The sequence below is a fragment of the Pan troglodytes genome, chromosome 10, assembly GCF_028858775.2.
Source record: "Pan troglodytes isolate AG18354 chromosome 10, NHGRI_mPanTro3-v2.0_pri, whole genome shotgun sequence".
Lineage (NCBI taxonomy): Eukaryota > Metazoa > Chordata > Mammalia > Primates > Hominidae > Pan > Pan troglodytes.
This window is the reverse complement of record NC_072408.2, coordinates 10,105,235-10,118,431: the sequence shown is the minus strand read 5'-3', so window position 1 is coordinate 10,118,431 and position 13,197 is coordinate 10,105,235. Positions and strand designations below refer to the sequence as shown.

The following is a 13,197-nucleotide window of genomic DNA, read 5'->3' as shown; positions in this document are numbered from 1 at the left end:
AGTCTCTCAATCTATAAAGGAGGCACGTGGCAAATCATTGGCAGAAATAGGGTCAGAACCCAGGAAGATTTTGCCTTAGTCGAACCATCACTTTATTTCTGCACTTACAATGCTGATCTCAAGGAAATGAATTGATGCTGGTTCATTTCTTCTATGATCTATTAAACTGATCAAAAAGAGCCTTTTGCAGGCCTGTTTTTAGACTTGTAATTGACACTTGCTGAAATCTTTCATGTCAATGCCCACCAGTATGTCCCTGATCACTAGTGTACAAAACTGTGTCACAAAGAATCTATTTGGGCCAGGCATGGTGGCTCATGCCTGTAATCCCAACACTCTGGGAGGCCAAGGGGAGAGGATCGCTTGAGCCCAGGAGTTCAATACCAATCTGGGCAACATGGTGAAACCCTGTCTCTATCAAAAATTAAAAAATTAGTTGGGGGTGGTGGATGCCTGTAGTCCCAGCTACTCAGGAGACTGAAGTGGCAGGATGGTTTGAGCCCAGGAGGCAGAGGTTGCAGTGAGCCAAGATCACACCACTGCACTCCAGCCTGGGCAACAGAGCCAGACCCCGTCTCAAAAAAAAAAAAAAAAAAACAAAAAACAGAAAAACTGGCCAGCCATGCACCTTAGCCAAAAAGAATCATATGAAAAAGAAAATACATGTTGTGCATGTGGAAGACTAAAAAAATAAAAAAGGAAAAATCAAGTTGTAAGAATCGACTCCAGCTCTTGTCCTGATTTTTAGGCTCTTCTTGCTTCTTTCCATGGGTTCATCACTGTGATGCTGATAAGAGCCAGAAAGCCTAGGAAAGCTTTGTGGACACTTTTTTTTTTTTTTGAGACAGAGTCGCATTCAGGCTGGAGTGCAGTGGCACAATCTTGGCTCACTGCAAACTCTGCCTTCCCAGTCCAAGTGATTCTCCTGCCTCAGCCTCCCAAGCAACTGAGATTACAGGCACCCGCCACCACACCCAGGTAATTTTTGTATTTTTAGTAGAGACAGGGTTTTGCCATGTTGGCCAGACTGGTCTGGAACTCCTGACCTCAAATGATCCTCCCATCTCGGCCTCCCAAAGTGCTGGGCATGAGTCACCACACCCAGCATTTTTTTTCAACTTCTGAACATAGGGCAGCTTAAAAATGTGAAGGCTGGGCATGGTGTTTCATGCCTGTAATTCTAGCACTTTGTAAGGCCGAGGTGGGAGGCTCACTTCAGCCCAGGAGTTCGAGCCTGAAAAACACAGTGAAGCCCTGTCTGTACTTTAATACAAAAAATTAGCCAGTCTTGGTGGCACATGCCTATAGTTCCAGCTACTCAGGAGGCTGAGGTGGGAGGATCCCTTGAGCTCAGGAAGTTGAGGCTGTGGTGAGCCAAGATCACACCATTGCACTGCAGCCTGGACAACAGGAGACCCTGTCTCAAAAAAAAAAAAAAGGGGGGGTGCCGAGCGCAGTGGCTTACGCCTGTAGTCCCACCTACTCGGGAGGCTGAGGCAGGAGAGTTGCTTGAACCCAGGAGGCAGAGGTTGCAGTAAGCCAATATCACCCCACTCCACTCCAGCCTGGCAACAGAACCAGACTCCGTCTCAAAAAAAAAAAAAAGGCCGGGTGCAGTGGCTCATGCCTGTAATCCCGGCACTTTTGGAGGCCAAGGCGAGACCAGCGTGGCCAACATGGTGAAACCTCTTCTCCACTTAAAATACAAAAATTAGCTGGGTGTAGTAGCACACGCCTGTAGTCCCAGCTTCTCAGGAGGCTGAGGCAGGAGAATTGCTGAAACCTGGGAGGCAGAGGTTGCAGTGAGCCGAGGTCATGCCCACTGCACTCCAGCCTGGGTGATAAAGCAGGACTTCGTCTCAAAAAACAAACACAACGTTAACTCTCAGACGCAAGCGATGGGGTCTATGAGATAGTTCATTTGTGTTGCTGCTGAACCAGTAAAGAATGCCAACAAGAACAAACCTGGGAAGCGGACCTGGGCAGGCATGCAAAGAATGTACACTCTACCCTCTGTGGCCTTGCTAAGCTCAGCTCTCGGTCCCGTCCTCTGTCCAGATGCCCCTGGCTATCATGTGTATAGTGTGTCTAGGTAGCCTCCGGAACACAGCCTTCTTAGTCTGTAGATTCCTGCTCTACATCAGGATGAAAAGTCTGTTAGTAATCACCTGGTTTTACAGAACTGATGTGTTACCAAAACATTTTTTTTTCTTTTTTTGAGGCAAGGGTCTCACTCTGTGGCCCAGGGTGGCGTGCAATGGTGTGATCTCTGCTCACTGCAACCTCAGCCTCCCAGGTTCAAGCGATTCTCATGCCTCAGCCTCCTGAGTAGCTGGGATTACAGACATGCACCACACCTAGCTAATTTTGGTATTTTTAGTAGAGATGGGGTTTTGCCGTGTTGACCAGGCTGGTCTCCAACTCCTGGCCTCAGGTGATCTGCCTGCCTCAACCTCCCAAAGTGCTGGGATTATAGGCGTGAGCCACTGCACGTGGCCCAAGATGACAATTATGATTATAGAACATGACAGTAGGAACTTCCTGAGGCATAGGACTTGCAAAGGCAGTGACACATTTTTATATAAATTAACTTTTATTTCTGTAACATATAAAAGGTATAAATAGGACTTATGTAAAAACCAATCACCTGCACACACAAATTATGTGAAATTAGTTTACATATCTCTTTAAACCAGAGGGAGGAAGAAGCAGGATGAGGTCCACCTGGCCCACCGTAAGTCCTTCCCCACATGCTGTCGTGTATTAATAGCTTCTGTGGCCAACCAGGGTGATCTGCCAGGCAGTGCCTCAGGATGGGGTGGGGGGTGGTGGTGGTGACGAGGTGTGAGGCTTCTGGGCATGGCTGTGAGGGAGGCACTTGGTGGGATACATGCCTGAGATGGAAACAGTCTCGTCCTCACCCAGCAGGTGGGACTTGTCGGTGGGGGACAAGCCAAGGGTCCCGCAGCTGCCAGCTGGCTCTCCTTCACATGCTTATCTGATGTGGTGCAGGAACAACAGGCGGAGGTGAGAGGTCAGTCCACAGAAGGGAGGTCTGAGGGAGCAGCCGCCATGGGTGTCCCACCCAACGCTGGCAAACAGTTCTGTGCACAAGGGATGCAGCTGAATGGTGCTGACGGTGGAGCTCACAGAGCTCCTGCATTCTCAAGGTTTGGATACGTTCTGGGAAGGGTGAACTGGTGTAAGAGTCACATAATACGTGGAGGGGTGTAATAATCAAAAAAACGTAGCAAAACACCTTCTGTGCCTGAGCCAGGGTTGAGGGAGCCGAGAAGAAAGTCCACAGCTCTGCCGCACGGGCCAGCAGTGCTCATGTCTGCTGGCTGATCCTCCCCAAAGCCTCTCCTGCCACCTTTTTTTTTTTTTTTTTAACTAAACTAAATGGTCAATACTGCCATCTCTCTTGATAATGACAAAGTATTTGCACAGGATGCCTACAGGTGTGTGTGTCGCTCCTCACTAATGGATCCGTAGTCATATAGCTGTGAGAGGCACTCCTGGGTTGAAAATGAAGGCAATTATCACATTACTGTCAGTCCTGACTGAGTCACCTCTAGAGTTTATGCTTTCAGCCTTAATTGAAATGAAGACAATTATATAAAATTCTCACATAATTGATCACAAATGTGATCACAGCCACTCTGACTAAGATTGGTGCTGGCCAATCTGCTGTGAGGGAATGAAGAGAGGAGAGGAACTGCGATGTCAGTCCCTGATTCTACTGCAAGTTTCCAAGCACATGAAATCCCATTCTAGCTTTGGAGACCCCAATGTGACAAGAATCTCCCTGTGCTTTAAATCATCTCTCACCCATGCTAAGCTGTGATCCCTCACCAAGTCTATGAAACCTGGAAAAGGAGTGAGAGGGCGCGGGGTGTGTGTGTGTTTTATATATTCAGGGGTCGTTCCAAAAGGGGCAAACTATTGCTCTTCGTGTGTGTGTTTTATATATTCAGGGGTCGTTCCAAAGGGGCAAACTATTGCTCTTCGTGTGTGTGTTTTATATATTCAGGGATCGTTCCAAAGGGGCAAACTATTGCTCTTCGTGTGTGTGTTTTATATATTCAGGGGTCGTTCCAAAGGGGCAAACTATTGCTCTTCGTGTGTGTGTTTTATATATTCAGGGGTCGTTCCAAAGGGGCAAACTATTGCTCTTCGTGTGTGTGTTTTATATATTCAGGGGTCGTTCCAAAGGGGCAAACTATTGCTCTTCGTGTGTGTGTTTTATATATTCAGGGGTCGTTCCAAAAGGGGCAAACTATTGCTCTTCGTGTGTGTGTTTTATATATTCAGGGGTCGTTCCAAAAGGGGCAAACTGTTGCTCTTCGTGTGTGTGTTTTATATATTCAGGGGTCGTTCCAAAAGGGGCAAACTATTGCTCTTCGTGTGTGTGTTTTATATATTCAGGGATCGTTCCAAAGGGGCAAACTATTGCTCTTCGTGTGTGTGTTTTATATATTCAGGGGTCGTTCCAAAAGGGGCAAACTGTTGCTCTTTAAGTTCTGGGGCAGGGAGGGGAAGGGGAGGCCACTGTCTGCTCCTGAAAGCTCTGTGGGGAGAAGGGCTCCCTGCCTGACTGTTCTCTCATTCACACGCCAGCTTACTGTCAAAGCTAGAAAGACCGATGCCAAAGGCCTGTACTGCACAAAGTGGGTAGTTGTAGTCCAGTGTGAACACATCATCTGCCACACGTCCAAACTGCATGACTATATAATCAGCTAGAAACAGAAAGAAATCAACATGTTAGAATATAATGTGGTTGCACTCGGGGAAATCTTTTTCTTTTTCTTCCTTTTCTTAGATGGGGTTTTGCTCTGTCGCCCTGGCTGGAGCCTAGTGGAATGACCACAGCTCACTGCAGCCTTGACCTCCCATCCCAGGCTCAAGTGATTCTCCCACCTCAGCCTCCTGAGTAGCTGGGACTACAGGCAAGCGCCACAACGCCTGGCTAATATTTTACTTTTTGTGAAGATAGGGTCTCACTATGTTGCTCAAGCTGGTCTCAAACACCTAGGCTCAAGTGATTCTCCTGCCTCGGCCTCCCAGAGTGCTGGGATCCTATTTATGATACAGAAAGAATCCTCCAAATAGGCCAGTTAATCACCAGGTTTCTGTAGAATAGAGAGCAGCTTGCTGGGAATGTCATAAACTCCGCAGGCTAGAGCTGCCAGGAACCTTTATTGGGGTCATTTGCCTTTGTTTCCCAAACAACCTACTCTATGACTTCTCTGATTTTTTATTTTTTTCTGAGACAGGTTCTTGCTCTGTCACCCAGGCTGGAGTGCAGTGATGCAATCTTGGCTCACTGCAGCCTCGACCTCCTGGCTCAAGTGATGCTCCCACCTCAGCCTCCCGGGTAGCTGGGACTACAAGTGCCTGCCACCACGCCCAGCTGATTTTTCTATTTTTTGTAGAGATGGGGTTTCACACCATGTTGCCCAGGCTGGTCTCAAGCGATCTGCCCACCTCGGCCTCCCAAAGTGCTGGGATTACAGACGTGAGCCATGGTGCCCAGCCAACTTCTCTGATTTGCTATAGCATCTCTCTCACACTCCTCTCCCCTCCTCAACACAGTGATTTACAAGTTTTCTCTAAAACTGTAGTTTCATCTTTCCAAAGAAATCCTGTCTCTCCTCCATGATTATCTGCTGACTGTCACTTCCTATCACGTACAGGGAATGTGCATTCCCATCCTGTAAGAGCATCTGTCCTCTTCCCACCCAACCCTTCCTGGAGGCTTACGGTCATTTTTGTGGACTATCTGGAAGTTCTTCACAGACGCCTGAGTGACCCGGCCACGGAAGTTGAGGACATAGGACTGAGTGTCACTGTTCCAGACGGGGGCCTTGTTGTGCAGCTCAACCAGATTTTCCATAGTTCTGTTCTGCCACCTTGAGAGCAAACTGTCATGGTTCTGTCCAAAGGGAAAATCATTACTTTGTACTGAGAGCTCCAACTCTACGAAGTAGAAGGTAGAGTAGGAGAATACTTTCTCCATTTCAGAAAGGGTAAACCAGAAGCGAAGAATGAAAGCCAACAATGAAGACAGGTTTTTTTTTTTAAATTATTCTACATCATCCAGCATTTCTCTTTGTAGAAAAAATGGTTTCAAGGCAACGACTCTGCAACTGCTCTTATCCTGAGGTTTTGGAGGGGCAGCTTTCCTAAAGAAGTGTATGGAGTTATCTCCAGTGTGGGGCTCTGGAAGCTCAATCTTTTTTTTTTTTTTTTTTGTATTAATCTCTGTGTATTGTACTACTGTCTTTTAGAGTCTTTCACTGATTTAAATACATTCTTACTCACGTTTCGTGGCTGATATGGGATCTGCTTATGATTCAGTGTCATTCCAGGAATGATCACAGACATTTTCCTAGGACCTTTAAATCCAAGTACGTTCGTTTCCTGGAAGATAGGAAAACAAAGCAGAACTTGGAAACAGGAAAAAAATAGAGACCACATTCTTTTATAACATGAGACTTTCTTGGGAATGTAAGATGCTGACAATATCAGCTGTATCAGCCGGGGCAGTGGATCACGCCTATAATCCCAGCACTTTGGGAGGCCGAGGTGGGCAGATAACCTGAGGTCAGGAGTTTGAGACCAGCCTGGCCAACATGGTGAAACCCTGTCTCTACTAAAAATACAAAAATTAGCCAGGCGTGGTGGCGGGCGCCTGTAATCCCAGCTCCTCGGGAGGCTGAGGCAGGAGAATTGCTTGAACCCAGGAGGCAGAGGCTGCAGTGAGCCGAGATCACGCCGTTGCACTCCAGCCTGGGCGACAAGAGTGAGACTCTGCCTCAGAAAAAAAAAAAAAAAAAAATCAGGTGTACCAAAAATAATTTTATTACTTTGCTGTAAACAGAGAATCAAAAACAGGAAAGTAATATTATATCTCTTTATAATTCTCTTTTTTTTTTTGAGACAGAGTCACGCTCTGTCGCCAGGCTGGAGTGCAGTGGCACAATCTCAGCTCACTGCAACCTCCAATCTCCACCTCCTGGGTTCAAGCGATTCCCGTGCCTCAGCCTGGGACTACAGGCACATGCCACCACGCCTGGCTAATTATTTTTTGTATTTTTAGTAGAGACGGGGTTTCACCAGGTTGGCTAGGATGGTCTCGATCTCCTGACCTCGTGATCTGCCTGCCTCAGCCTCCCAAAGTGCTGGGATTACAGGTGTGAGCCACTGCACCTGGCCTATACCTTCTTTAAACACCTACATTTAAAACAGAATCTCTTGGCTTGAGAGTTTACTCTTAACTCTTTTTTTTTGGGGACCAGAGTTTCACTCTTGTTGCCCAGGCTGGAGTATAATGGCACAATCTCAGCTCACCACAACCTCCGCCTCCCGGGTTCAAGCAATTTTCCTGCCTCAGCCTGAGTAGCTGGGATTATAGGCATGCGCCACCACACCCGGCTAATTTTGTATTTTTTTTTTTTTTTAATCGAGACGGGGTTTCTCCATGTTGGTCTCGAATTCCCGACCTCAGGTGATCCGCCCATCTTGGCCTCCCAAGGTGCTGTGACTACAGGAGTGAGCCACCACGCCCGGCCTCTTACTCTTGAGTCTTAAATGTGATTTGAGATAACTGTGAACAAACTGTCCAACTTTGTCAGCACCAACACATATTTATTTCCCAGTGAGGGCATAGCACTATATTACATACAGTGAAAATGAGTTGTGGTTAAATAAGGCCTGCACTAGGTATTAAAAATGCCTGTCGAGCCAAGCAGATTATTCTTATTTTATTTTGAGATGGCGTCTTGCTCTGTCACCCAGGCTGGAGTGCAGTGGCACAATCTTGGCTCATTGCAACCTCTGCCTCCTGGGTTCAAGCGATTCTCCTGCCTCAGCCTCCCGAGTAGCTGGGATTACAGGTGCCTGCCACCACGCCTGGCTAATTTTTTTTGTATTTTTAGTAGAGACGGGTTTTTGCCATGTTGGCCAGGCTGGTCTCCACCTCCTGACTTCAGGTGATCCACCCGCCTCGGCCTCCCAAAGTGCTGGGATTACAGGTGTGAGCCACCAAGCCCAGCCAAGCCAAGCAGATTATATATGAAAGCTATAGAGGAAAGACACCTTACATTCAAGTGTGAAGTCAGATGGTTCTCAGGCATGTAGATAAGATCTCATGGGATTAATTTCAACTTAAGAAAGTTGAGACTTTGGAATAAAAAAACCAGCTGAGATGGGTCAATTCCTTCTTGCTTTCTCTTACTCAACAACTCTTTGAATATCTACTGTGTGCCAAGCCATGTGCTAGCATGGATATAGCCATGAGTAAGAATTCACAAGAGTTTACAAACTGGTGGAGACGGTTCATGTTGAACAAGTAACAACAAATACATGTGGGTTACAAATGCTACAAGGACGCAGATGAAGGAATGTCAACCACATCTAGTGGAGTACATCAGAAAAGACTTTGATAAGGCAAAAGGCAAGAAAGAGGAAAAGGGAAGCCTCTCCAAGGAGGAAAGATGAGTGTGGTTGGACAAAGGAATGACAGGAGGGCTGCTTGGCTAGAATGATGGGAAGGAGGGGCACGCCAATAGAGAAGTCTGAAAGCAAATGCTACCATGTTAGATCTCACACAATGGGTAGTCACTAAAAGATTTGAAGCAGAACAGGAGGATCAACTGGAGCCTCGTTTTAGGAAGATTCATTTGGTAGCAGCAGAGAATGAGCTAGATAGTTCTCAAGTCTTTCCCGGGTGTGAAATAAAATGAAAAAGTACAATAAAACAAATAATAATAAGATAAAATTTAAAAAGAAGTGGACTATAAATGCCAAAAAGAGGAGAAAAATAAGAAAAAGAGATTAAAAAGAGAAAAAAGAGAGTGAACTAGATAGGAAAAGATTAAAAGCAAAAAAAGATCCGCTTTAATTTATTGTAACGTTGGCCACTGGATAAGAAGGAAAGGTCTGAATTAAGCGGCAGCAGGAAAAAGAAAAGGAAAGAAGGGAAGAAATAGTCTGAGAGTGAAAAATAATTGAACTTGGCAATTCAAATAACGAAAACTCAAATACATGGAGAAAATGGTACAGCAACAGAAATCACAGAAATAGAAACAAGCTTGGGAGGGGAGGTTCTTTAGCGACACTAGGTGAAAAGTGCCAGCAGGACACCAGGAGGGCAGGCAGCGGCCCTGGGAAAGCAGCACTCACATAGGAGATGGCAGCCAGCTCCTGCCGGGTGTGGGCCGCTCCTACCAAACCCCGGCCCTTCATGGGGCAGATGCCACGGTCATAAACTGTAAACTTGGTCCCCATGAGGTTGGATCTGGAGTCAGGAGAAAAAGTCACCATGATGATCTGTATTTTTTTTCTCATACAAACACAATCTAAGAGAAGGAAAATGGAAGCCTATTTGCCTGTTCTCCAAATGTCTCAATGTTCATCATCACTTTTTCAAAAATATCTCATTAAAGCAAGGAAGGAACTGAGATTTTCTTTTAACTTTTTATTTACTTACTAATTCGAGACAGGGTCTCGCTCTGTCGCCCAGGCTGGAGTGCAGTGGCAGGGACCATAGCTCACTGCAGCCTCAAACTCCCAGGCTCAAGTCATCCTCCCACCTTAGCCTCCTGGGTAGCTGCGGCTACAGGTGAGAACTGCCACGCCTGGCTAAGTTTAAAGTTTTTTGAAGAGATAATGTCTCAGTGTGTTGCCCAGGCTGGTCTCAAACTCCTGGCCTCAAGTGATCCTCCAACCTCAGCCTCCCCAAATGCTGGGATTATAGGCCTGAGCCACCACACCAGCCTTATTTTTTTATTTTTTTGAGACAGACTCTCATTCTGTTACCCAGGCTGGGGTGCAGTGGCACTATCTTGGCTCATGGCAACCTCTGCCTCCTGGATTCAAGCAATTCTCGTGCTTCAGCCTCCCGGGTAGCTGGAATTACAGGCTGTTCTACCACACCTGGCTGATTTTTCTATTTTTAGTAGAAAGGGAGTTCTGCCATGTTGGCCAGGCTGGACTCCAACTCCTGACTTCAAGTGATCCGCCCGCCTTGGCCTCTCAAAGTGCTGGGATTACAGGTGTGAGCCACTGCGCCCAGCTTTTTTTTTTCCTTTTTCTTTTTTTTTAAGATTACAACATGAATATATGCTAGTTGTAACCAAGATAAGGACTGTTCTGCAACTATAGGAATAAGACTATCAGAAAGAATAGGACAGTGATCTAAGGTTGCTTTCACCTAAGCTTGCCGACATAACTTTCTCCTTCACGAGATAAATCAACTGGATCAATGGAGATAAGGTAGTTGGCTGTTTTGCTCTTTTTCCGCTTTCTAGCTGCAAGAAGAAATATCTGGGAAAAGAAAAAGTGTCAGTCAAAAATGAAGTCCAGAGAACCTGCCCCACCTCTGGTCATGGTTGTCCTACATATTCATTCAGCCAGTGTTTAGCAAGTCCCCAGCATATGTCAAGCTGTTAATCTTTGGGCTTTTATCCCTTTCTCTAACTCTCTTATCAGAATTCACTATCAGGCCGGGTGCAGTGGCTCACGCCTGTAATCCCAGCACTTTGGGAGGCCGAGGTGGGCAGATCACAAGGTCAGGAGATTGAGACCATCCTGGCTAACACCGTAAACCCCGTCTCTACTAAAAATACAAAAAATTAGCTGGGCATGGTTGCAGACGCCTGCAGTCCCAGCTACTCAGGAGGCTGAGGCAGGAGAATGTCATGAACCCAGGAGGCGGAGCTTGCAGTGAGCCGAGATCATGCCATTGCACTCCAGCCTGGGTGACAGAATGAGACTCTGTCTCAAAAAAAAATAAAAAATAAAAATAAAAGAATTCACTATCAGGGTTTTCTTCCTATACAGTTTTTCTAAATTCACTAGCTTGATTCTCCATATAATTAGTTACAACTTCATCCCTAAAACTTCCAGTTAAAAAAAAAATCTCCAAAGCTGGGCCAGGTGGCATGAGCCTATAATCCCAGCTGCTTGGGAGGCTGAGGTAGAGGGATCACTGGAGTCCAGGAGTTCAAGGCCAGCCTGGGCAACCTTGCAAAATCCAATAAATAAATAACAATCAATGTTCATCCAATGCCATGATTAAGAGTCTTTCCAACTTTAGGAGAGACAGGATCCTGAAAACCTTCCCATTCTTTACTGTGATGGCTTTTTTTTTTTTTTTTTTTTTTTGAGATAGGGTCTCACTCTGTCACCCAGGCTAGAGTGCAGTGGTGCAATCACAGCTCACTGCAACCTCTGCCTCCCAGGTTCAAGTGATTTTCCTGCCTCAGCCTCCCGAGTAGCTGGAACTACAGGTGCATGCCACCACTCCTGGCTAATTTTTTAATTTTTTGCTAGAGGCAGGGTCTCCCCATGTTAGCCAAGCTGGTCTCGAGCTCATGTCCTCAAGGGATCCACCTGCCTCGGCCTCCCGAAGTGCTGGGATCATACGTGTGAGCCACCGCACCTGGCCTGTGATAGCTTTCTTCATGCCATGGGGGCACAGACAGAGGAATGTCAACCACATCTGGTGAAGCACATCAGGAAAGACTCTGATTAGGCAAAGGGCAAGAAGGGACAAAAGGGAAGCCTCTCCAGGGAGGAAATACTCTTTTTTCTATACTGCTGTTGTGTTAAACCACTGTGACCTCAATGGCATGAATACCATCCTATATAGGCATCCTTCCTAAACTCTCCTAGACTAGGACCATAATAGGGAAGCAGGAGAGTGGCAGTGGCTAAGCAGGAAGACTTTAGAATTATGCAGAAATAGGTTTGAATTTGGCTCTGCCACCACTTAGTGCAATGTGGGGTAGGTAAGTCACTCCCTAAGCCCCAGTTACCTCATCTTTAAAGCAGAGATAAGAAATCCTACCTAACAAGGTGGCTGCAAGGATTACAGGTGATAATATATACAGATATATATGCATATGCTTGGTCTGTCGTAAACACTCAATAAATGGTGGTTAGAAGAATTAACACCTAGTATCATTATCTTACTTCTAGGCTCTTAAAATCATCTGTTAAGACCTGGTATTAATACAAAATTAATAAAATAAAGTTCATCGCTGGCTCAAACTTATAAAATAAATTAGAATTTCTAGGGTGAGAAACAAGACATTTAACTTGTAGGTCCTTCTGTATTTCTAATTCCTCCTATTCCCTAAAACTCACTCTCCTTCCACAATGTCATGTTCTACCGTAATAAAAAGAAAAACCAAAAGAACAAACAGTAACATTCAAAAACTCAATCATGGGAGACAGGTGAAAATAATTACATTAACAACTACCCGTCCATTTTCCCACTTCGTGGATAAAGCTCTTATTTGTGGGAGGGTAGAGCTTGCTGCCTATTAGACCATGAGCTCTTTGCAGAAAATGAGAACACAGCATCTGGGGACTGAAAGATACAATCTACTTCCAGCTGGCTTGGTCTAATACCAGAGTTAGTTCCCTAAGGCCCATCAACAATCTATTCCCACAACATTCTTCTCTCTCTCAAGAGTTTTCTTAGAAATCAATTCTCATACCTTCTGATTTTCTTCTTTTTCCAAGTACATATAGTAGGTGGGGAAGAGACCCCGATCCATTCCCCTTTTATCCCGGATTATCCGACATCTTACTGTGACACCTTGAGGGGCAGGACTATACACAAAGTCCTCCAGGTCGTCTATGTCTCCCAGGAGGTTATCAGCTGGTTGGGCTGCAGTAGCAGAACCGGAAGTGCCTGTATCCTGAAAGGACAGCCATACATGAGCAACAACAGGCCGAGACTCAAAATCTGATTCTCTTTGAAAAACACTTAGTGGACAAAGCAACTTAGTAATTTACCCGTGTCTTCAGTCTTCTGACAGAATGAGGAAAACTGAAAAGTTAAATTAAGTATATGAATATTGAGAGTAATGAAGAGTAAGTATCAAAATGGGACAAAGCCTCACAATAGCTGACCTGAGACAGAAAAAATTAGATCATAAACTAAATTTGAGCTTACACTTCTGAAGGAACCCTCACTCAGTAATGGTATTTAAATACTGAAGATATGTTTGAGGGCTGGGCACGGTGGCTCATGCCTGTAATCCCAGCACTTTGGGAGGCTGAGGCGGGCGGATCACCTGAGGTCAGGAGTTTGAGACCATCCTGGCAAACATGGTGAAACCCTGTCTCTACTAAAAATACAAAAAATTAGCCGGGTGTCATGGCGGGCGCCTGTAGTCCCAG

The 13,197-nt window shown here is 45.7% G+C and overlaps 1 protein-coding gene across 1 annotated transcript in view; it reads right to left on the bottom strand.

The window, feature by feature from the left end:
* Nucleotides 1-2,574: 2,574 nt before the first annotated feature.
* The window catches only part of TULP3 (TUB like protein 3), a 50,434-nt gene continuing 39,811 nt past the window's right edge, over nt 2,575-13,197 (bottom strand). The window contains exons 8-14 of the mRNA XM_054663015.2: nt 12,510-12,713; nt 10,217-10,329; nt 9,187-9,301; nt 6,325-6,423; nt 5,764-5,935; nt 4,626-4,739; nt 2,575-3,518 (exon numbers count right to left, since the gene is read on the bottom strand). Of these exons, the coding sequence (XP_054518990.2) occupies nt 3,496-3,518; nt 4,626-4,739; nt 5,764-5,935; nt 6,325-6,423; nt 9,187-9,301; nt 10,217-10,329; nt 12,510-12,713 (840 nt within the window). The 3' untranslated portion in view covers nt 2,575-3,495. The remainder of the gene's footprint in view (nt 3,519-4,625; nt 4,740-5,763; nt 5,936-6,324; nt 6,424-9,186; nt 9,302-10,216; nt 10,330-12,509; nt 12,714-13,197) is intronic.